The sequence below is a fragment of the Camelus dromedarius genome, chromosome 16 (assembly GCF_036321535.1).
Source record: "Camelus dromedarius isolate mCamDro1 chromosome 16, mCamDro1.pat, whole genome shotgun sequence".
Classification (NCBI taxonomy): Eukaryota; Metazoa; Chordata; class Mammalia; order Artiodactyla; family Camelidae; genus Camelus; species Camelus dromedarius.
Window position 1 is genome coordinate 29,120,580 of NC_087451.1, and position 23,448 is coordinate 29,144,027.

The 23,448-nt window shown below is 55.9% G+C and overlaps 2 protein-coding genes across 2 annotated transcripts; one reads left to right on the forward strand and one right to left on the reverse strand.

The window, feature by feature from the left end:
• Positions 1 to 735: 735 nt before the first annotated feature.
• CBX8 (chromobox 8) lies at positions 736 to 3,343 on the forward strand. Its single transcript, XM_011000077.3, has 5 exons — positions 736 to 886; positions 1,260 to 1,303; positions 1,485 to 1,550; positions 1,676 to 1,742; positions 2,200 to 3,343. The coding sequence occupies exons 1-5, from the start codon at positions 818 to 820 to the stop codon at positions 3,085 to 3,087; spliced, it is 1,134 nt and encodes a 377-aa protein (XP_010998379.3). The 5' UTR covers positions 736 to 817; the 3' UTR covers positions 3,088 to 3,343.
• A 5,805-nt stretch (positions 3,344 to 9,148) lies between these two features.
• On the reverse strand, positions 9,149 to 18,257 carry CBX2 (chromobox 2). Its single transcript, XM_031469238.2, has 5 exons — positions 18,128 to 18,257; positions 18,013 to 18,056; positions 16,969 to 17,034; positions 14,636 to 14,741; positions 9,149 to 13,299 (listed from the first exon to the last, which is right to left on the reverse strand). The coding sequence occupies exons 1-5, from the start codon at positions 18,197 to 18,199 to the stop codon at positions 11,986 to 11,988; spliced, it is 1,602 nt and encodes a 533-aa protein (XP_031325098.1). The 5' UTR covers positions 18,200 to 18,257; the 3' UTR covers positions 9,149 to 11,985.
• Positions 18,258 to 23,448: the final 5,191 nt, after the last annotated feature.

Sequence of the window (23,448 nt, forward strand, 5' to 3'; positions counted from 1 at the left end):
ATTGATTTGTTAGCGGGAAGGGGCTGGCGGCGGCGGGGGAGGCCGTTGCCATGGAGACCGAGGGTCTGCCTTGCGGCTCGGGGGGAGGGGGCCGAGAGGGAGATCAGGCGAGGGGCGCGTAGCCGGCTCTTGGGGTTCGGGTGCGGCCCGCGGTGCCCCAGCACCTGTGCATTGTGCATTGTGCGGCGCGGGCGGCGGCAGGGGGAGGGGAGGGCGCGAGTCCGGGATGTGGGGGTGGGGCTGGCCGGGGTCGCCGAGGGGGAGGGGCCTGGCTGACACCGCCGCAGGGTTCCCAGCGAGAGCTGTGAGGGACGCTGAGCACCGGAGGGACAACTTGGCGGCGGGGGAGGGGGCCCTGGTGGGTACAGAGGGTGGAAGGCCCCCCTGCCAGCCCCACAGACTGACAGCAGCGGAGCCCGCCCTCCAGCGCTACGTCACTTCCGGCGGCGCCCCCCCCCCCGCTTTCAGTCTCTGGAGTCGCCTTGGACTCCGCCCCCTGGCGATTGGAACGCGGGTCACGTAGCAACGCGGGGGAGAAAGCGAGAGGGGCGTGGCCCGGAGCTTGCCCAATCAGCGCACGGGAGAGCAGGCCCTGGCCGCTCGGCTTTAGCAACGTCGTTAGCAACACGTGGGGCGGGAGGAAGCTCGGGGCGGGCGGGGAGGAGGGAGCTGAGTGCGGGAGGGGGCGGGGAGGGAGCGAGCGCGCGGGAGGGGGGGAGGAGAACTGACGTCAGCGGGAGAGTATTATGGTCTGTCGTGCGCTGGCTGCTGCTTTTCTGCTCCTGGAAGCGGCCAAGGGGGGAAGCGGCGAGTCAACATGGAGCTTTCAGCGGTGGGGGAGCGGGTGTTCGCGGCCGAAGCCCTCCTGAAGCGGCGCATACGGAAAGTAGGTGCCCCCGGGCCTTGGGCCGAGCTCTCCCCTCCCGGCCCGGGTTCCCTCCCCCTGCTGCAGCCCAGCTTCCCTTCCCCCAGGTCCCAGAAGCGGCCGCGGCCGTGGCGGCGGCTCTGAGCCCAAGCGCTTTCCTTAGACTTGCAGCGATGCACAGATTACATGGGTGGGGGGCGGGGTGGGGGGTAATGAATGCCGGTGCATGCACTTTGTGCAGCGTTTCGTGCAGGGGGTGATGCAGCGGGCGCGTGCCTTTCGCGGTGGGATTTCGCGCATTCATTCGGTGCATGCATTTTTTGCATGTATTTCTCGTGTCCTCGTCATGCATTTCTCCCCGTGCACACACACATTTTCCTTTTTGCATCCGCAGGGACGCATGGAATACCTCGTGAAATGGAAGGGCTGGTCGCAGAAGTAAGTAGGTTCTAAGCAGTTCTCAACCCCAGGTTGTTATTTGGGAGCTTTCTTTCTTCCTCTTTTTTCCCTTTACATTGAAATACAATACAATGCAACAAGAAAAGTTACAGACATACACACACACCCACTGCTCTTTCCCTGCTCCCGGGACTGACGCCCACTTCTTGATTACCTTTAGGTACAGCACATGGGAACCCGAAGAAAACATCCTGGATGCTCGCCTGCTCGCAGCCTTTGAGGAAAGGTACAGGCCCTTCTAAGCTTCAGTTTCTCACTTAGGAACACGAAGGGAGGCTCCTGCCCAGCCTGAACTAGAGTTCCACTTGGTTTCTTTACTCACACACCCTTCTCTCTCCTCCCTTTCTGCAGGGAACGAGAGATGGAGCTCTATGGCCCCAAAAAGCGAGGACCCAAACCCAAAACTTTCTTGCTCAAGGTAGGATGGCAGTGTCCAATGGTGGGCAGCAGTGCTGTTGTGTCAGTTTGTGGGAAGTGGGTCCCTGAGGGCTTGTGACCCAGTGGGGTGTTCTATTCGTAATCTAGGAGGGAGTCTCCAGACAGGCTGTCACCTGGTCAGTAGCACTGCCAAGGGCTGTCCTGGGGGGAGGAGCTTAGCCACACTAAAATTCCTTTATTGGACCCAACCCCCACCCCAGCCATCTCAAATAGACATATAATCGAATACAAGAATTGTGCCTGGTGCAAATGCCTGCTTCCAGACAAACGCTCTGCGCTTTCCTCCAGACTGCTACCCCTAAGGTTTATCCCCACCTTTACAGAAATTCTAAGCTATCAGAGAGTAAAGCAGGAAGGCTGGGGCTGGAAGAGGGGCTTTGGGGGGAGGGGTGAACAGGGCCCTGCTTTGCTCTTGACAATGCCTTCTCTTCTTCCAGGCCCAGGCCAAGGCCAAGGCCAAAACTTATGAGTTCCGAAGTGACTCGGCTCGAGGCATCCGGATCCCCTACCCTGGCCGCTCGCCCCAGGAACTGGCCTCTACTTCCCGGGCCCGTGAGGGCCTGCGGAACATGGGTCTGTCCCCGCCAGGGAGCAGCAGCAGCACCAGCAGCACCTGCCGAGTGGAGCCCCCTCGGGACCGTGAGCGGGATCGGGAGCGCGAGAGGGAGAGGGAACGAGAGCGGGAGCGCGAGCGGGGCTCAGGCCGCGCAGAGGACAAACCCAGCTCGCCGGGTGACAGCTCCAAGAAGCGAGGTCCCAAGCCCCGGAAGGAGCTCCTGGACCCCTCACAGAGGCCCTTGGGAGAACCCAGTGATGGCCTCGGAGATTACCTCAAGGGCAGGAAGCTGGACGACGCTGCTTCCGGGGCAGGAAAGTTCCCAGCTGGCCACAGTGTGATCCAGCTGGCTCGAAGGCAGGACTCAGACCTGGCCCAGTGTGGTGTGGCCAGCCCCAGCCCAGCCGAGGCCACGGGCAAACTGGCTGTGGACACCTTTCCGGCCAGGGTCATAAAGCACAGGGCCGCCTTCCTGGAGGCCAAAGGCCAGGGCACCCTGGACCCTGGTGGCCCCCGGGTCCGGCATGGCTCAGGCACCCCCAGCTCTGTGGGGGGTTTGTATCGGGACATGGGGGCTCAAGGGGGAAGGCCCTCCCTCATCGCCAGGATCCCAGTGGCCAGAATCCTGGGGGACCCAGAGGAAGAATCCTGGAGCCCCTCTCTGACCAACCTGGAGAAGGTGGTGGTCACCGACGTGACCTCAAACTTTTTGACCGTCACCATTAAGGAAAGTAACACGGACCAAGGCTTTTTTAAAGAGAAAAGATGAATTGCTGGGTGGGTGATCCCAGGACAAGAGAGCAGGAGAGAGAGAGTGAGAGTGCAAACTTGGTATAATGCTTTTTATTTCTGGGAGGGAGGCGGCCTTCTGGCTGGTCCTGTCCCGTCCCTGACTTCACACACCCCCGCTCCTTTCATTCCTCCCCCTCAGTTTTGGTTGGAAAGATTATCTCTAGAGTTATATTTTCTATTAGATGTAAATATGTTATTTAAGAAAAAAATCTAAATATATATATTTCAACTCTTGAAGTTGTTTTATTTAAACAAGGAGAGAGAGACTCAGTGTGGTTTAGTTGGGGGAGACAGGCTAAGTTGGGGCAGGAGGGGCTGGACAGCCACCCAGGGCACTAGGGAGGATGGGGACCTGGGTACTGGGCCTGGGAGGGTGCCTGGAGGGACTCAGCTGCCCACCTCACCCCTCCTTCCTTTTCCTCCAGCCCCGGGCAGACCCCTGAAACCAAGGCAGGACCCGGATTTTTTCTCTCTTCCTATTGGTTGGCCAGGCCAACAAAAGGTTGGCTCCCCAATCAGAAAGAAAGGAGGTGGGGTCAGTCAGTCTGTTTTTCTTTTCTTTTCTTTTTTTTTTTTTTTAGATTAAGAAATCTGTTGGGGGAAAACAAAGTATTAACTTGAATAACTTTTTTGTGTGTGAGGTTGAAGGTAAAAAGTTGCGGGTGGGTGGGGAGCAGTAGATTTACCCCAGGACCACACCGGGAAATGCACTTTACGGGAGATGTGTGTGTTGTGCACGCAGATCTGATCGTGTGTATGTCATGTGGACAAAGTCTCCCAGTTCCCTCGATTCCTTACTCCACAGAAAGAAAAGAAATCCAGCGGATCTGTTTACATTCCCGAAATGCCAGGATAAATTGGGAGGGTTGCATGTCAGTGCCCAGAGTTCGAGACAGTTGTTGTTTTACAAGAAAAGTGTTTGGGGTAGACTTTTCCTTTTCGCGTCCTCTAGCTTCTCCAGAAGAGACGGTGGCCCCCACCTCCCAGGAAGAGTTGGACTAGCCTGCCTCCCTCTCTCGGGGAGGGCGGGCGTCAGCTCTCCAGCGGACGCATGGCCAGACAGGCCCACCCTGGGGGACCCGGAGGGAGGCCCGGCTGGGAGTGGGGGCTTCGCACCCAGGCCCTGGCCATTGCCTGGCTAGGAGTGCAGTGGAGGGTCTGGGCTCGGGGCTCGGAGCAGGGCAGGACTCGCATCCCGGCGGCTTTAGCGGGGTTAGGGGAAGGAGGGGCAAGGCGAGGTTTCTATCCAAGAGTGCGCATCAGAACTTTTTCTTTTTTCTTTTTTTTTTCTCCCTTCTTAAAAGCAAAAGCTATAATTTATAGGCCTTTTCGATTCGCGGAGTGTTCTCTATTTGAACTCGACATTCAAACTCCGCCAGAGGGGGAGGGAGGAGCGGGAGTTGGAGAAGAGACGGCCGGCGCGGCTGGGGAGGCCTTGCGCGGCGGCGGGTCCCTGGACACCCCCGCCCCGGCAGACTCGTGATCACGCTGCGCTCCAAGGACGCTGAACACGAGCCCCTCTTTTGACTCATAAGCACAAATCTGTCCCCCCTCAAACCCCGTCCCTTAGAGGACTGATCCTCCTGTCCTCCCCCAACCTTAAAGGGCCAGCGAAGATCTAACTTCCCATTGCTTATTGAGGGAGGGGCGTGGGGGCCCTGAGCGCAGGGAGGAAGCACAGACTTGGGGTGACAGGCGGAGAGCCGGGGCTTGGGGGGAGCTTCTCAGTGCGGGGGCGGGGGGGAGGGGTACAGGGCGGGAGCCCCAGCCTGGTTCTCCGTACTCCCCCTATTCCCACCTCCCGCTTCTCAGCCTCTCTCTCCTCCAGACTTTCTTGCCTTTGAAATGAGGCGCTAAAAGAGAGGAAGACGGTGTACTACAAGGTTTAAAAATAAAAATCAAATTGCGCCTATGAAGAGAAGCCCCTGGAATGGGGATGGATTTTTATCTGCTCACGTTTGTAAAACTGGTATTTTAGACTTTGTATAAAGAAGCGCCGTTGCCCGAGTGTATCTATTTAAATATCGACGCTATTTTCAGATGAAACTTCATTGAAGGAACATGTCTGTTACAGTAACTCCGGGACACGTGTCTTTACCTGGCTGCCGCCTTCCCTCCCTCCCTTCGCCCCCTCTCCCTACCTCAGGGCTGACTATGACCCTTTCCTCCGACCTTCCCGGGTCAGCCTGGTTCTGCCCCACCGCCCCTCTGTCCTGCCGTCTGTCCGTGGCCGTGTGCGTGTCTCCTTCGCTCGCTCTTGCGACGTTGACCTGGGGGTGGGTGGGCAGGGCTGGGGACTCGTGGCTGGGAGTCTGCAACCGCGCGGAATGTGCGTGTGTTGGGTTTATTTAATTCTAAGATTTGTACAAATCTCGAATCGATCTCCGCCTCAGCTCAAGAGTGAAGCTTCGGTACCTATCTTCTGCGGTTGTGAATGTCTGTATCCAATACTGCTTTTTATGTGTTAAATATATACTTTGTAAATAGAGACGTGTCTTGGGTTTTATTTCCCCCTCCCCCCGCCCCTGGAGAAGAGGGAAGAGGTGCCCTGGGAGGAGAGGTGGCTTGCTCATTACCCATCCCATCCGCTTCTCTGATCCGCTGGTCCTGGGACGATTACAATCCCAGTAGGCCCTTCCCCAACTAGGGGTACTCAAACCCGGCAGGGGTAAGGGAGTAGTCTTGGGAGGGAGCAGAGTGTGACCCTCCCTAACCTCCCAAGGGAAGGTTGTGGTTTTCCTCACCTACCGACTGCACTTCTCTGGAGTCTGGGCAGAACTCGGGGACTCCGCGAGGTTGGGTGCGACCTCTGGGTTCCCCTTTCTTCTGGCCCGACTCCCCGCCAGCGCACCCCACCTCCAGGCCTGATGTCCCGGTCCTGGACTCCCGGAGCCTCCCTGCCGCGCTCCCCAGGAGTTCCCTGCCTGCTCCCTAGTGCTGTTATGGGACCCGCCCCCCAGACCCACCTAGCCTCGCCAGCGCTCCCCGAAATGCAGCGCCTCGCGCCTATTGATTGAAGAATTGAGTTCGCGGGTATTGCTAGGCAACTGGCTGCTCCGCCGGCGCAGAGCTCGCTGATGTGATTAGTGAACCCGAAGCCGCCGCGCCGAAGCCCCGCGCCCCCCCCCCCCGCCCACGGCCTCTCTGTCCCCGGTCTTCTTGGGGGCAGCACCTCCAGTGCTGGGCTAGGCACATTCCGGGGAGAGCAGAGCGCAGGGTCGGGTGGGGGCTTCTCAGATTTTCCTGGCCGCAGGCTTTGCAGCAGTGGGGCGGGGTCGTGAAGCCAGCACCAGAGAGCCACCCTGGGGACCCCAAAGAGGCCACCGCCCTGAGCTCAGTTCCACCCCTATGTGCCCAGCAGACGTTGCCCCGCAGAAGAGCGCGGATCTAGGCGCACTGGCACAGCCGGAAGAGAGGGGCATCGGCAAACACTGGCCCGTGCATCTCCTGCCCTTGGCCACTGAGTCAGTGACCCCGCATTTGTTGGAGCTCTCCCAGCCTCCTTCCCTGAGTCTGTGACCTGTGTGAGGTCCCGGGAGGGAAGGAGCAGCCTGGTGCCTGGGCTTGGGACACAGTGGGTCACCCTTCGGAAGTGAGGGGCCAGGCAGGTGGGCAGTCAGATGGTGGGGAGCGGAGTGGGGTACCCCTGCGAAGAGGCCAGGTGCCAGCCTCCAAACTGTGACTGCGGTGGAGCGGCGGGACTCCCTGCCTCAAGGGTTTCCTGAGTGTCTGGTCAGGGAGTGGACTCTCGCTTATGGAGAGAGGAAGATGGGAGGCCGCCAGCTTTGCCCCCTTTCCCCGGTTGGCGGACCACGACCAGCCTCAGTTCTGACCAGGTGTTTCTTCTGAGGGTTTCAGTTCCCCGGGTGGATTCTCTGGGAAAGCGACCAGGTATGGAGGCTTTGGCCTGCGTGCCTCTGGCCGGGGCTGTTTCTCCGCGTCTTGAAGGCAGGGCGGGTTGGGGAGGCTGCCACCAGCGCGGAGCCTGGCTCAGCACACACTGGCTGAACTGGAGTCTTTATGGCTCTTCGGAGAGAGTCGAATCGGATCGATTTTTTTTTTTTTTTTGTCCCTTTGATGCTTACAGCGCAGGGATCCTAGGGGAGGCCCCTGCTGTGAACAAGAGGCCCGACGGCGAACAAGCCTGTCCTAGAACTCTGGGGACTCATTTTCTGGTTTCCTCTTCTCACCCCAAAGTCCCCCAGGACCAGAAGGGGCCTGGAACCCGGCTGGAATTCGAGATGGGAGCAGCTCAGTGCTTGGCGGGCCTGGACACGAGGTAAGAGGCTGTGGCCTGGGGCCGGGGCTTCCTTCTTGACTTCGGAAATAGGGGGTGCTGGGGGCATCTCAGAGCGCTCTCGGGGTGTAGGTCGTGCAATTCGGTTCCTCAGGGCAGCTCGGAACATTCCCGGTGGGGAATGTTCCCGGCGCGTCCAAAGCGCCAGTGGCCTGAACTTCGCGGGTCGCGCGCGCCCTCTAGAGGCGATGGTCTCAGCCTTTCTCCTTGAAGCCCAACCCCTCCCAGGCGGCGGTGCCTTTCAGTGTCCTGAAGGAGCATGGAACTCCTCATCTCCCCCAGCCGAAAGTACGCTAGAGTGGGCCATTGTGGGCGCCCCTCTGCACCCTCCCTGCGGCCAGGCCCTCCAGCCGCAAGGTGGAAGGGAGGAAGGAGGTGTCCAGCCGGCCAGATTCACATCCTCGCAGCCTGGCGGCAACCACCGCGCCAGGATCCCTCGGGCTGGATGGGACGGCGCGGGGCTGAGCCCGCCCCGGGGAGGCCGCGGGCCGGTCCCTCGGGCCGGTTCGGGCCCTTTGGCAGCCCAGCTCATTCTTCAGGGAAGGCGGTGGATTAGGCGATCAGATCAGTAGCGCAGAAACTAACAAAGCCCAGTGTGGGTCAGGGCCCCCAGCACCCATCTGGCGGGTGCTCTGTAGAAGCGGGCTGGCCACCGGGGACGGAGCGGGCTCCTGCGTCTCCAGTCTGCTCCTTCCTGGCCATCCCCAGCCCTTCTTCAGCTCTCAGAAGTGGGAGGACGGGAAGGCTGGGGTTCCTGACCACCTTCTCCAGAACAAAACAGCTCCAGCCTCTGAAGGCACAACAAAAGAAAACACACCAGCAGCCGTCCCGGCAAGGAGTCTGATTGCAAATTCGCAGGCCTTTCCTGGAGCCTGGCAGAGCCAGAGGAGGCATTTCTAATTGTTGGGAATCTCCTGAACTAAAACATTCAGGCCTGCGCCCCAACTGGCCCTTTAACCAGCGGCAGCCAACCTCCAGGCCCAGCTTCTCCTCACTTCAGAGGGAGCTTCATTCTCCCTGTAGGCTGAAATCTATGAATAAATTCGTGCTGAGGGTAATGCAAACCTTAAAGGACCAGGGAAGGTATCTAGTAAGCAAATTGTCGCTCTATTATGAGCCATGGGTTAGAGTCGTAGTAGTATCGCTGACTCAAAGCTTCTTGCGCTTCGTGGCACCTCCACTGGAATTTTATGGCCGTGTCCTTTTAAAGTGTTACCACATGTGGTGGACTCAAGGGGTTCAGTAGCTTTCCAGCAGTTGTATCATTGGACATTGGGTGTGTGTGTGAATTTTGGTTTGTTTTAATCTGAAGGGATCAGTTTCTGGCAGATGTCTCAAAGCGCGTTTATGATGTATTGCAGCATCCCTGCCCCCACTCACTAGATGCCACTAGCAACACCACTCTCCCCTGCCCCCGAGTTGTGACAAACCAAAATTGTCTCCAGACATCGACAAATGTCCCCTTTGGTGACAAATCACCCTCTCTGGGAAACACTGGTGTGGGGACTCTTAAAATCAATCCCACCCCTTTGCTTAGAAAAAAAAAATTTTTTTTTTGCACCCAGTTAAGTGGCTAAGCCTTTCCCAAAGCCTGTAATTTTTTCACCCCAAGATTCAGTCCAGTCCAGATAAGTATTTTGCCTCAAGAATGGGAAAGTGAAGAGACTGTTTTGTTTCCAGGCATCACTCATGACATATACCAGGCCCAAAGTTAAGAAAAGAATTTATTGATATACCAAGAGTTAACAAAAAGTTGAGACGGAAATTCTCTGACACCACTGTAAAATAAATTAACATCAGTCTAAAAAAACCTGCAACCTATTGCTAGTGTTAGTTTTACAAAAATACTAGAAAATTCACAGAACCTTTAGATGCACTTGAGCAAAAATCTGTTCACCTAGGCACTACCTCTCCCCTCCTCCCACCCCCTTCCCCCAACCATTGTGGGCTTCCTGGGGGAAGCATTTCTTTTAACTGGTTGGTCCTGATTGAATATGGGGGCTGGGCTGCTGTCCTGTTTCAACAAAGATCTTAAGTATCCCAGGGCAATAACATATCCACTTTTGTTCTCTCTCTTTAAAAAAAGCAGCCAGCCAGCCATAGTTTAAAGCAATTAGAAGCGGCATATATGAATGATTTGGCTTTTTTTTAAATTAAAAAACACAAATCAAGCCAGTGACTGGCAACAGTCCAGAGCTCTGGTCCTCCCCAAAGTTCTCCCCTGACAAAACCTTTAGGCCCAGCGCCCTCTTAGTCATGTCAGAATTTTGAGTGTAACAAGAACAAGGAACACTCTTTTTGGTACCAAAAAATATATATAAAAATATGCCAAATCTTCTAAAGAGGATAGACTGGCCACCTCTTCCTATGCATTACAAAAGCAAAGAGAAAGACAAGATAGGATTAACACGCCCGTTCAGTACACACAGGAAAGCCTGCAGGATAAAGAAACGAATCTCGAGTCAGATGTGTGACCAATGCCTAGCTCCCCCGCCGACACATAGCAGCAAATTAAAAAGTACTACTTCATTTATTGGTAAACATGACAACCAACTCTGAGCATCTGTCCAGTTCTTCAGTGAAGGCTGTCACGCCTGCATACAAGTGCGCACACACACTCACCCTTTTAAACACGAACCACTCGGAGTCACAAGCACCAAGAGAAACACACAACACAGCAGGAAGGCAAAGTGGCTGGGAGTAAGGTGTTTGCAGATTCAAACTTTGGGATTGAAGTAGCTGGTAAACAGAAAGGCACCTAGTGGGGTTTGGAGACCTGGCTGCTGGGGCTGTCAGGCCAGCCCAGAGCAGGGTCGCCCTGACGGCTTGGATGGGAGAGCTACTGTTGGCCTGGCTCTGCAGCCCCTAAGGCAGCAAAACACGGAGATGAGGAGCTCCTTGGAGGGGAAGGCGGCCCAGAAGAGCCCCTTCAGTCACACCCAGGGGCATGTGGGGACAGGAGGGGAAGCTGGTGCCAAGGGCCGTGTGCTGCCACCCCTTCCTTCCAGACTGTGCAGTGAGCTGGCATCTCTCCATCCCCTGCTGGGGCAGTGCAGGGGACAATTTCCCGCTTCATTGCCAACTTTCCAGCTTCAGCCTGGCTGTCCAGGGCCCCCAGATCTTGGGTGCCGTTCCTGCGGCAGCCAGCACAGCTACCTAGTGCAAGACTCGGGAGATGCATTTAGACGCCCCTCAACAAGGTTGTGGACATGGGTTCATCCCCAAAGGCACACTGTTGAAACTGATCTGGCTAAACAAAAGCCATCTCTTCCTATTTGGTGTGGAGGGTGAGGGAGCAGGGGAACTGGAGGTCTGGCAGGTCTACCCCATACATTGGGTTCTCCTCTGCACTCAAGGCGATGTGGACAAGAGACCCCACATATGCTGGCTGATGCCAGCAGATAATCGAAGCAGAAACAAAGCCCCCCCCCCCACTTCCAACTTCCTTTTTGGCATCACAAAGACCAGTGACCCCACTCACTGATGCACCCATCTCTCAGCCCCAAGATGTCTGGTCATTCTGACCTTGGTCAGGAACCAAACAAGGCAGCTCCGACTCGGTCACCTGGAGGAAGGCAGTTGGGCTGGCAGCTCTGGCCTTTCCTGGGGGGTCCTCTGCCAGGTGGGCTGCTCAGATTTTGTCCCATTTCCCAAATGGTACAGGGATACAGCTTCTCAGCAGGGGAGGATAACACTGAACCCCCTAGAGATGGGGGGGATTGTCAGGGGAAGGAGGTGACATCAGCTGGGCAGACGTGGGTGGGGCTGTGATCAGTACTCACCCTGCAGCTGGAAGCCAGAGGATGGTGGGAGAGGAGACCTACTTCCAACAGCTGCCCACTGCCCGGGCGGCCTGGGGCAGCACGTGGGGCCACAATTAGGACTAAGGCAGTCCTTGCACAGGCTGGCAGAATGGAGGGCAGTGGACTGACACCTGTCTCATGTTCCCCCAACCTTGGAGTCTCTTCATGTGAAACAGCTCTGGGACCAGCTCCACCCCTCCCTCCTCCATTAAAGCCTCAGCCCTTATCTGTCTGGGATTGGGGCAGGGACAGGGAGGTGAACGGTGCCCTCGCCCATGCCAGCTCAGGCACCGCTCAGACAAGCAAAGCCACTTCCCTGCTCCCCTCTCCCCATCTTCCACACCCTGAGCAGCTCCCCAGACCTGACACCTCCCTGCAAAGCCCCATACACCGTCTCCTCCCACCACTGGGCAGGGAACAGCCAAGCTGCACCAGGAGAAGCCCCCTGCTCTAACACCTGAGCCCCTGGGAGATGGGGGTGGTGAGCTGACACACTTGAGTAACATTTCGCTGAGCCACAGGTGGCCGCCGAGACTTCCTGAGGCTAGTGGGGAGCAAAGAGAAGGCCCAGAGGTAGGAATGAGGGCAAGGCCAGGCGGCAAGGCGGCAAGGCACCACGGTACCTCCCTGGCCAAAGTCACAGGGGGAGTTCCCATCCAGGCCTGCCCTTGAGGGAGGCCACTGGCCCCTGGAGAGGGTAAGGGGAGTGGGCCACATATCAAAGCAAAGCCAGAGGCCAGAGAGTGGCAGCTGAGACCCACGCAGCCAGGCGGCGTCAGTAATGTCTCAGGTTGAAGAAGCCCACGCTGGTGGGGGACTCCTTCACCGTGACCGTGATGAGGTTGGCAGTGACGTCAGTGACGAAGACATGCTCGATGAGGCTGCGGGGGGGCTTCCAGTCCTGGCTGGTCTGGATGGACACCGACAGGTTCTGCCCGGCGCTGGGCAGCGAGGCCGAGTCGGGGTCCGAGTCGGAGCTGCTGTCCTCCTCGCCGGTGCTCACCTCGGACAGCGCAGCTGCCTTGCGCGCTTCTCCCAAGGGCGCGTGGCCCTCTTGCCCGGAGGCTGTGTTGCCCTTGACACAGTCCCTCTTGCCTGCAAGGGTGGGCATGGCTGCCACCCTGGAGGCTAGCTTCTCACCCTTGCTGGTGTCGGTGAGCAGGCTGGCCCCGCTCCCCGCAGTGGGGCCACCCCCAGTGCCCTTCCCAGTGGCTGGGTTGGTGGCAGGGACACCCTTGGTGGCTGTGGCATGGCGGGCAGCCATGCCCACCCCTGGCGTCCCGTTCTTGACGCTCTGTAAGTCCAAGACCTGGAGGCTCAGCTCCTGGGTGGGTGCAGGCTGGGGGCCAAGGCACCCCGTGGGGACCTTGCTGCCGCTGTGAGCATGTGGGGGCCCTCCTGAGCTCCCCACTTTCTGCTCCACCGCCCCACTGCTGGGGGCCTTTGGGATTTTGCTTCCAGGGGGGCTCACCCCCAGCTCCCCCTTCTGCGTCCTCACCTTGAGGTCCAGCCCTAGGCTGCACTTGCTAGTGGCCGGGGCCCTGAGAGCTAGTCTGCCGGCGGCCTGGGACTGGCTCTGGCTCTGGCTCATCCGGTTCATGTAATGCACGATGGAGCTCTGCCAGCTGATGCCACCCCGGCTGGGGCTGCCGGCCATGCCCTTCATCAGGCTGGCCAGGTTCTCCGGGGTGGCCATGGTGCTGGGGCCACCACAAGCCTCTTTGGCGTGGGCCTTCAGGGCGGCCAGGCCGGCCACAGGGGCGCTGAGCGGAGGGGGCAGCTTGCCGGCCGGCGCCCCCAGGTCCTTCCGGGCTGTCTTCAGCACCTTGGCCAGGCTCATGGGTCTCCGGGCCGCCTTCTGCTCTGGGGGCAGAGGCTTGCGGCCCCGCTTCTTCCGGATGGGGTCCTTCAGTTCGGGCTTGGCTACCAGGATCTGGGCCTTCTTCTGAGGCACTGGGTGAGTCTCGCGGCCTCGGGGGCCCCTCTTGGCATCTAAGTCGCTGTCATCCTCTTCGTCTGAGGAAGAAGAGGAAGACGTGGAGGAAGAGGAGGAGCTGCTGGATTTCGATTTGGAGGGGGCATCAGGTTCCTGCAATGACAAAGGGGAAGAAGGTGTCACTTCTACAGCCTGGTCCCCAGGGGCGCTGGACACTTTGGAGCCAGCACCTCCTGTGGTTTCCAGACCAGAAAAGCAGTCAGGAGGGAGCAATCTCACTGCCTTGTTCCAGAAAGGACCTTATAAGTTTCCACGAAATACAGTTAAAAGTGGAAAAGAACAAAGGAAAACAGATGGTCTGCAAAGTGAGCAGCAGAGGGAAACGCACACGTGCCGACCCCGGACATCAGGCTTTCCGGGGGCACACGGAGAGCTCCCTGCCCTCGGCAGACACCTGGCAAAGGGAAACTCAGAGCAGCACAATTCTCGTGTCTCAGAAGGGCAGGGTGGAGTGAGCAGTGCGTGTGAGAGCTCAGCCGAAAGCACGTGGGTATCTTGCTTCAACCTCCCCACTTCCAAAGCTGACCCCTTCGGAACCTTCCAGTGCACAGGAAAACAAAACCCTGCCCTCCCCGTCCTCTGCACGTCACCCCCAATGCTAAGTGAGCACATCCTCCTGTTTCTCAGGTCCCCATGGAAAAGGTGCACTTTAGGGAGACAGAGCCAAAACCCGCTCCCGGTTACAAAGCTGGCCTGCCTCAAGCTGGGGACGACGAAATCAGACCTGGGGAGTCTGGGGCCCCCCTGCCTCGCTGCCGCTTCTCTGTTCACTCCTGCAGTCCCACTCAAAAGGAAGATTTTGAAGGCAAAATGAGGTTAGTGTACCCTAGCCAATAAGACTCCTGGCAGGGTTTCCCCAGCCCCCTGGAAGGGCAGCACCCTTGAGAGAGAAATCAAAGACTCATCAGAGACCAAGGTTGGGACCCCTTCCACACCCTGCCTCCGAGCGACTGGAGGAGGGAGGGGCCGTGCCAAGGAGCCCGGGCGTGCACGCGCCTGTGGGCTGCCCTGTCAGTCGTGTCTACTTGGCATACCTACGAGCTCCTACTGTGTGCATGCTTCCTGTTTTAGGTTCCCTGTAAGCCACTGGGGGTGGGACAGCAGCAGGCAGCAGTGCAGACTGACACTGCTAGCTAGGAGAAAGGAACGCAGAGTGGACATCAAAGGACCAGGAAACCAGCTCAGGAGGGGCTTCACCATTGCAGGGACAGGGCAGGAGGCGGAGCTGATGCCCCCTGCTGGCAGAGACTCAGGGCCGCAGCCCAGAGGGAGGCAGAGGCCAGGGTCTTCTGAGCAAGGGAAAGACTTGTGCAGAGGTGCCAGCTGGCTTCCTTCCCCAAAGCCCACAAGCCTCCCATCACAGCCTTCCACTCGGCCCAGAGCCAGCGCTGGGAGGTCAGCAGCCAAATCGGGACCAGCAGCCACCCACCTTGAGCTTGGAGTGCCGGCTACAGGAGGACATCACCGTGTGCTTCCTCGGCCTGCCCCTGGGCCGCTTGCCTCTCTTCCGGTTCTGCACCTCCTTCTCATGTTCCCTGAAGACAAGCACCAGTCAGAGTCACAGACCTTCCCTCCCGCTGCACTGGAGCCCCCCCCCAGGTAGTTCATCACCAGTGTCACGGCAAACACACATCCTATTAGTGAACACATCCAGGGCAGAGGTCCAGATCCAGCTCTCTGCATTATGGGTCAGTGTTATTTTTATTACCATCTACCTCATTTACATCTGGGTAAAGACAAGTCAAAGAAAATCATGCAAAGCTGGGAAAGGAACAGCTCCCAGTTTTCTCCAACTTCTCTTAAGACAGCCCTGCACTAGTCCTGGCCACTTTCTGCAGGGAGACTGTTTTGTGCAAATGCTACAACGCCACAACTAGAAGGAGTCTTTGTGGTCTCATGGTCCACCCCCTCACTCCAAACAAGAAAGTCCAGCAACAGGGAGGTGAGGACCACTGCCCCCAGCCTCCGGCTCTCCACTGCCCACACAAAATCTCAGCAGTTGTCGGAGCACCAGGAGAACCAAGGGCTTCAGTCCTGTTCTGCGCGTGGTCTACCCAGAGCCAGTGTCCCGGCTCAGATTTCTCTCCTAGTTTCCTTTTTCTGAGCCCTCTCTGCTCTAATGGAAATACTGGTGGCGCCTGACTCCAACGTGGCCTGGGCTCGGGAGCCAAGAGGGCTGCCTCCACCCATCAGCCCTGAAAGTCTGTATTCCAGGTTCCCCGCCACCCCCTGCCCTAGGAAAAGGCTCTACCTGGAGTAGTTTCCTGGTAATTAAAATGGGCAAACATTATCTCAGTGGGGCCTGTAAGGTGATCTTGTTAAGAATCCAATTAGAACAACCAGACAGAGCTTATACTCAAGAGTAGCCCCAACTTGTCCTCCCCATGAGGACAGGAGCACTTGCAGGTCTCTGCTGACACATTAACCTGTAACCGTGTGCTCTGAGCCTGGACCACCCCTTACACTCAAAAGCCATATCCCCACACCAAGCAAATAACCACCAGCTCCTGGCTTCCAGGGGGATCTCTGGGGTGGACCGGAGTGCAGAACATCCCCTTTCCCAGTCGTCTCTCTCCTGTGATTGAAACCAACCACCCCACAGTTCTCTTTAACTCCTGCATCAGTCTCTCGGATATCTGCTAACCCTAGTTCTCGTCTGCTGTGTTGTAACCAAAAGTGAAGTTAAGAACACACGCTCTCTCAACAGGCAGGACACTGTCTTAGAGAAAAAGGTACCAGCTCCCACCCAGGACTTACAGGACCCAAGTTATGAATTAAATAGCAAGGAGGCTTCCGAAAAGCTTTTTCAAAGGTACTGAGGCAAGCATATGCGCGCTGCATTTCTCACCCCTCTTGCCGCCCTCCCCAGATCTATCTCTATTTTCCTCTCCACTGTCAGGGCTACTCTGAGAAGACCCAAAATGTCCTGCTACAGTGAAAAAAAAAAAAGTGGACACAGCTTGAGCTACCAGAGAACAGCTGGCTGGACTGACCCCATCTGGGAAAGCTTTTGAGCACCTAATTTATCTGCCTCTGCCAACGCGGCAATCCCCACCCCTGCCCCCACCAGTGTGCTCCGGAGCAGCACTCCCTGGACCCTCATGCCATCACCTGCTCCTCACCACCCTTTCCCCCGAGTATCTCAAGGAGGCCTCTCTTAACCCAAGTCTTCTACCTATAAATAGAAATGACATCTAGAATTACAGAAGTAAATTCAGCCCCTGAGACTGCAAGGGGGCCCCCATGGTGCTCACTCGGTACCAGCTGTTCTGCAGTCCAGAGAAAAAGAAATGTGTTGTTCTTGGTACAGACACACCACAATCGGCGTAACGTTCTACCATGTGCCCCAGCTCCCTCTCTGAGCCTTCTTTTACTCAATGGCACCCACGAGGAAGGCTGGGAGGCCAGGTCTGCATTTTTAGGGCAAACCTGCCATCCTGGTTTTTATTAGTGCTGTCTGTGCATTGGTCGACAGAAAAGACCAAGAAGAGAAGCCAGAACTTCTCACCAAGGAACCAAGAAAGTCCATTTTTGCAAGCCTGGCTGTCACAAAGGCCAAAAGCAGCATTTACTCAGTGACTCCCAAGGTCTGGACACAGTGCTGGCCAGTCGAGGGAAGGTTGGGGGACGACTCATCTGGAATCTCAAACCATAGCCCAAGTCCAGGACCCCTGGAGGGCCAGCACAGCCCTGTACCACTGTGTGACAGGCCAGGGTCCCCCCAAAGGTCTCCCCCTCCCACAGATCTGTTAATTTTCTCACTTCTTCTGGAATGCCAGGAGCAGCCTCGGGTCCAGGATATTTTCCTCTGGTTCCCAGCTGTTGTGTCTGGAAAAGCAAAGAACAGGGTGTCCTAAAGTACCCTCCAGTGACCAGCCACTTCATTAAGCAGCCCTGGGGTGCTGGGGAGAATCCCTAAAGGTCCCGCCAACACCCAGTACAAGCTCCTGGAGACCCCGGCTCTTGAAGCCAGTACCTTGTCCTCAAATTCAAAGGGAAACCACCACCTCAACCTTCAATTAACACGCGGTCTCAGGAGAACTCCACTGTCTCCCAGGGAGGAAAACAAATCCGAGCAGAATAGAAAGTTGCAGACAGGGAAGCCCCCAAACCCTGGCCTGGAGCCAGGGAGGGAAGGGAAGGCTTGTCCAGGATGCTGAGACGGGGAGGCCGAGGGGCACAGGAACGCAGCCCAAATATTGAGAATCATGTTGCTGGCGCCCAGGCGAACACGGGCCGGGGCGCCCGGAGAAAGAAATGTGGGGTCTGGAAAGAAAGGGGAACTGGGTCTGCGCTAACGACTGTAAACAGAGCCCCTTCCGGGATGCCAAGTCCCCTCCCTCCCATTAAAAAAAAAAAAAAAGCCCTACATCCATCAATAGAAAGCTCAGGTTACAGCGGGGAAAATACGAACAAGAGGAGGGGGGCTCGCGTCCTGCGGGGAGGGCTGAGGCGGGCGGGGGCGCATGCAACAAATGGGCGCGGGAGGAGCGCTCGGCGCAGGAGGGGAGCCGGCAGGGCGTGGGGAGAGGCAGCCCGGGTGCCGGGAGCGGGGCTGGGCCCGCCCAAGGGGGTTCCAGGGAAGCCGCCCAGCCCCGCGCCCCGCGGGCTTGTAAACAAAGAGCACCCCGCGCAGGCTGGGCGCCCCCTCCCCGCCAAGCCCCAGGAGCCCGCAGAGTCCCCGCAAACTTCCCGCCCAGCCCGCGGACGCCCCCAGACGGCGCAGACGATGGACCCCACGCCGGCCCCACTCCGGGCTGAGGTGGAGCGAGCGGAAAGGCGGGCGCCGCATTGTTGGGGACTCACTTGGAGGACCAGCCGCGCCACTTGACCAGGTACTCCAGCTTGCCCTGCAGGGAGAGAAGAGGCGCGTGAGCCGGGGCGGGAGGGCGCGGGCGGGAGCGGGCCGGGCCGCACGCACCTTGCGGAGCCGTTTGCTCAGGATGCACTCCGCGGCGAAGACCTGCTCGCCCACGCTGCTCAGCTCCTCCATGCTGCCGCGCGCCCCGACCCGACCGCGGCTCCCGCCGCTCCGCGAACCGCTCCCCGAACCGCCACAGCCGCCGCCGCCGCCGCCGCGCGCGCCCCGCCGGCAGCACACAAAGCACCGCCCCCGCCCCGCGCAGGCCCGCCCCGCGCACGCGCACCTCTTCAGCGCCCGGAGCGCTGCGCGCCCGGGCCCGCCGCCCGCCCCCGCGGGCCGCCCCGGTCCGGCATGGTCCAATGAGCGCGCGGGGGCGGGGCTGGGGGCGGGGCGCGTATTGTTCACTGAGGGCACGGCTTCGCGCCCCGGGCGGGGGTCTTGCGCGCCGTGTGGGGCTAGACTGGGCTCCGGGAACGCGCCGAGCGCGGGGGTCCACCGAGCACGGTCGGGTCCCTCGCAGAAAGGAGCGGAGAGCCTCGCGTTGAGGAGCTGGGGATCGCCACCGAGTCCCGGTTGATCTCCGGGGCGCGCCTGGCCTCCGAACTTCGTTTTCCGGGCAAAAAGCCATTGTTCTGGCCCGAAGTGGGGGGAGTTGGGACGCAGCGACGCGGCGGCTTCCTGCCCCTGTCTCCGAGGGGCGCTGCTTGGGGCGCGCCGACCTCACCCGCCCTCCACCTTTTTGAACTTGTTCTCCGGCAGTCGTACTATTTTGCGCGGGAGTATAACGGGCCGGGGCGGGGGTGGTGGTGGTGGTGGTGCGAAGAATAGGAGACAAAGTACTGGGGGGAGGGGGGGAACGGCAAAAACTGAGCAGCCCAACTTTTTCCCCCAAAGGCGAGAGAGGAAAATTCATCAGTTGAAAACGAACGGCTCCGCGTTCTTTAAGCTGTGAAGTGGCACCCAGCCCCCAAGTTTTAGGACGCACGTTGGCGGAAAAGCAACTACACCTTTTCTTAACTTGTTTCACGATTTTATGGACATGAATGTGGGGGAGTGGGATCGAGATTTGAGATGGTTCTAACCCAGGACTAAGTCATTAATGGGCCTGCCAGGATTTGGCATTCCGTGTCCTTTGGATCAGTTGCATGCGGCAGAGAGAAGACGGGACCGCGTTTAGAGGTGGGGGTGGCCTGGGCTCCTCTGGGGTCATGGTCGGCAGCCACCCTTTTATTTTATACTGTTCAGATCCGTACTGCAAGAGCAACTCTCCCTTTAAATCATTTAGATCTTGAATCAGAGCAAGTCAAACGAGTAATAAAAGAGGTGTATGTTAACTTTAACTTTTTTTGCATCCGTACAATTTAACTCAAAATTCATTTTCTGGTTTTGCGTCTCTCTTGGACGCAGTTGCAACGTACTTTGTTGAGCAAATCAAAAAGTCGTTTCTTGTTGCAGGAGACTGTCTCAAAGTAATTTTGATCATTAAAACCATATTTATAAAGGATTCTGCAGGAGAAATGTATTTTTGTTGTTGTGTTAACGGGAAAGGCCTACTGTAGAAAATTTGGAACTGCAGGAGCCCATCTTTCAATTTCTGGCATATTCTTCAGTTTATTTGGTTAAATAGGTTACATTCATTTGATATCCTGGAAAGAACTTGGGTAACCTTTCCAGACTCAGATACTGTCTGTGAAGGAGGAAGATTCCTCTGGAGGGGATTTGATTGCTCACTTGGGAGGGGCTGCAGCCCAGAACCCCTGCTTTAGGATGAAACCTGCACTCCTGGGGTAGAGAGAGTCGCGTACAATTTCTCTCCAGCTCTTTTTGTGTACCCATCTTGTGCAGCCAGCAGTAAATTGTGGGGCTGAGGCCAAAGGTGTATTTATCGTAATCCTACAAATAGCTAGATCAGTTTCAACTCACATTTCCTTGCAGAATTCATCTTGGAAGTTTCCAGTTTCCTCTTGGTGATATATGGTATCCCAGGATACTTGCTTACTATTTTTTTTTTCTTAAGGAAGGAGAGCTTATAAAAGAGAATTCTTTTTTCCCCTGAGAAATGAATTTGTCTAGAATTTGTTCCTAACCCATTGGGGGGAAAATCGATTTCCTGGAAGGTTTAATGTGCACCTCGACTATCCAACTATGAACACCCAGTTTGGGTAAAATAATGTTTAGATAATTTATTGGGAGAAACAAATATGGCAGAATTGACTAGAATTAAATTATCAGATAAATAGGTGAGGTATTATCCAACATTTGTGAAGTGTTCCTTAAAAACAAAACTGGAAGTTGGCAGAAGTGAGGAATGATTCCAGCTAATCCAGTTGTGTCAAAACACGGGTTTGGGCTAAAGCAGATTCCATCTTCCGTTTTGACTGTTGTGTTGAAGAATTACTGAGACAGGTTAGAACTAATTATTTTCTTATTCATTCAACAAATGGTTCCTCAGGCATAACTGAATATAGAACGGAGTTATTCCAGCATGGCTGTCCGATAGCATTTTCAGAAAGGATGGAGATGCCTTATGTCTCCATCACTACGTTAGCCACCAGCCTGGTAAACACTTGAAATGTGCTGCTGAGGAATTAATTTTTATTTTATTTTATTTTAAATAAATTTAAAAAGCCACACGTAGATTGTGGTTAAGTACTCTAAACATATTTTCAACGAAAGTAATGCAGTTACTTAACCCTAGAACACGAATAGTTTACCTACATTCCATTTATACTTTACTGTAGACGAGAATGTCTAAAATATGTACAAAAAAAGATACTAAAAATTCAGGCACACAGGCAAACAAATACTCCATTTAATGCCACTTTTCTTTCTGTGCAAGTGACAATGCCAGTGACGAATATTAACTAGTTAATGTCTGAAATACCACTGAGAAAGGATAAATATTTCCGTGGTGCTCTTGTGGATCCGAAAGCGAAGATACTGAGGCAAGAAATGAGTGACTTGATGGCATTATTCTCAAGTCAATGGAAAAGTCAGGAGTTGAGATGATGCCAGTACTCTCGATCTGTCAGCTTTGGCAGTTAGAACTAAGTACCATTAGCTTGTCTTACAGAGCAGTTTTAGGACTGCTCGTAGTTCTACAAATACTGTCTCCTTACCGTAAGCAGAGTTGGCTAAAAGCAGTAACACCATCCACACCAGACACACCCTCAGCGATCTGCATGGGATAAACTCAGAATATATAATTCACTGCACAATCTTGAATATGTAAGGTAATGATTTATTTGTTCCCCAACCAGGTCCCCTCGCATTTGCGAGACCGACGTGTAACTTACAGGCTAGCGGTGTTATGTGATGCTGTTTCTGTATATGCAAGGGATAAATATTATATACACGTGACACACAGTGTTTATGTATCAGAACTCAAGTAAAAATAAGCACAGTTAGGGCCCTTGCAGAAGTTCTCAAGCTTTCAGTTTGCCTAAGAATCCCCTGGGGACACAGTGCAAATATTGACCCCGGACCCCACCCCAGAGATCCTGACCCAGGACGCCCCAGAGGCTGTCTGCAGCTCACACTGTTTCAAACACTTCTTACAAAGGGAAGCCTGTCCCAGCCCTCATTTTACGGATGAGGAAAAGGAACCCCAAATTGCTTCAGGTCATGTGGCTGTGGAGGCCATTCCTGCCACTTCCCACGTGTGCCTGGGCGGGGCGGGCAGGCTGCGTCTGGAAGTAGCAGAAGCCTGAACACAGCAGACCCTGCGGGGCTGAACGAGGCGGCAGAAGGCCTTCCGGCCCCTGGGCCTCGCCCGAGGCTGCCCAGCCCATTGCACAACGCCTAAAGACGTGCACACACAGGCCTGCCCTTGGATCCCGGGGTCGGGGAAGGTCAAGGAGCCTGTTACGGGAGGCAGGAAACAATTAAACCGCTCCTTTATGATGTTGCTCTGGAGACCAGAGCCCCCTGTGGGAGACCTCCATGGTGTAGGTTTTTTTTAAGGAGTGTCATTTATTAATTTTGCAATCATATCAGTCCATGATTCTAGTTCCTTACTGTTAGAAACAGTGGAGTGATGGACCTGTTTGTCTTTGCATGTACCGGGTACTAGCGCATCTGTGGAACAGCACGCCTAGGTGCTGTCTGGGAGGGGACGTGGGTCTACTTCTTTGTTGGCTGTTGTCAGAGTGTCCCCCAAGGGTCTGCATTGATTTACACTCCCACCCCAGGTAGATGGGGTTGCTTCTGTCCCCGAAATCTCAGCAACTCTAGGAAGTGTAAGTCCATCCAGGGCAGTTCTGAACGTACTTGGTGCTTAGCTGGTTTCAGTGGTATTCTAACACAAATTAGTCACGCCTGTTACACATCCTATGTCTGCTTTTTTCCAAGACCTTTGCCTGGTACAGAATTGTTAGAGTGTAAAACGATATTGTGAGCACGGTTTTCCGGTGTGAAATACATTATTTTCACAAATTTAAAAATAACTTCCACCTAACAGAGTTTTAAAATTTAGGATGAAGTCCTTGCTTAAAAACCAGTAATTGGGGGACTCAAAGCAGTAAACGAATACACATTCGTGAGTTTGCTAATTGTCCTCCCTGGATGCTGGAAGCAATCTCCAGTGTCCTCTGTCAGTCCTTTGGGCAGCATCGATAAAACCAGGGGTTTCCGGAGTGATGGATCTGAGAACTGCACTGCAAACGCCCCACTGAATCAAACCCATGCCCTATTTCACTGCCTTCATTGGCTGGGTTACTTCTTCTCTAAAAGAACCCAAAGAAATGTTGCTTATGTTACACAAAACAGCAGATTTCTGTTTCCATCTTTAATCCTGCTGCTTTGGTGAGAGAGTATGAAGATAAGTCCAAAGGACACATATTGGGGGAAAAAAAGCCCGTTTCCTGCTTTTTGTGGGCAAGTATCTCAGTGATAGAGGAATTGCATTTGGAGTCAGGGAATGTTAGCGCCAGAAGGCACCGTGAATGTGCCACGTTGCAGGTGAGCACAGGGTGGCCCGGAGGGTGGGGGGATGTCCAGCTGGATGTGTCCCGGCTCGGGCTCCTGCTCATGCCGGGCAGCGTCTCGCCAGCTGCCCAGCCTCCAGCTGCTCTCCTTCACGGCCTTCGTGGCTGTCAGCTCGGCACGGAGCCCATTCACAGAGTTCAGATAGATACTGAAAAACCTCCCTCCCTCCCTCCTGTCCCCAGCCGCACGATTCTCCACTCTGGAAGCAACACACTCTACCCCTTCCTAGATCTTCTTCCAGGTGCGCTCCGTGCCAGAACCAGCAAGGATGCCTAGAGCATTTTCTCCCAGCACACTCTCCTGCTGGTTTCTTTTGATGACGCACGTGGTGGTGATCCACGAGCTGCTTCTCTCTCTCAGCTGTACGGCTCGGAGGCTGTGCTCCATCGGAT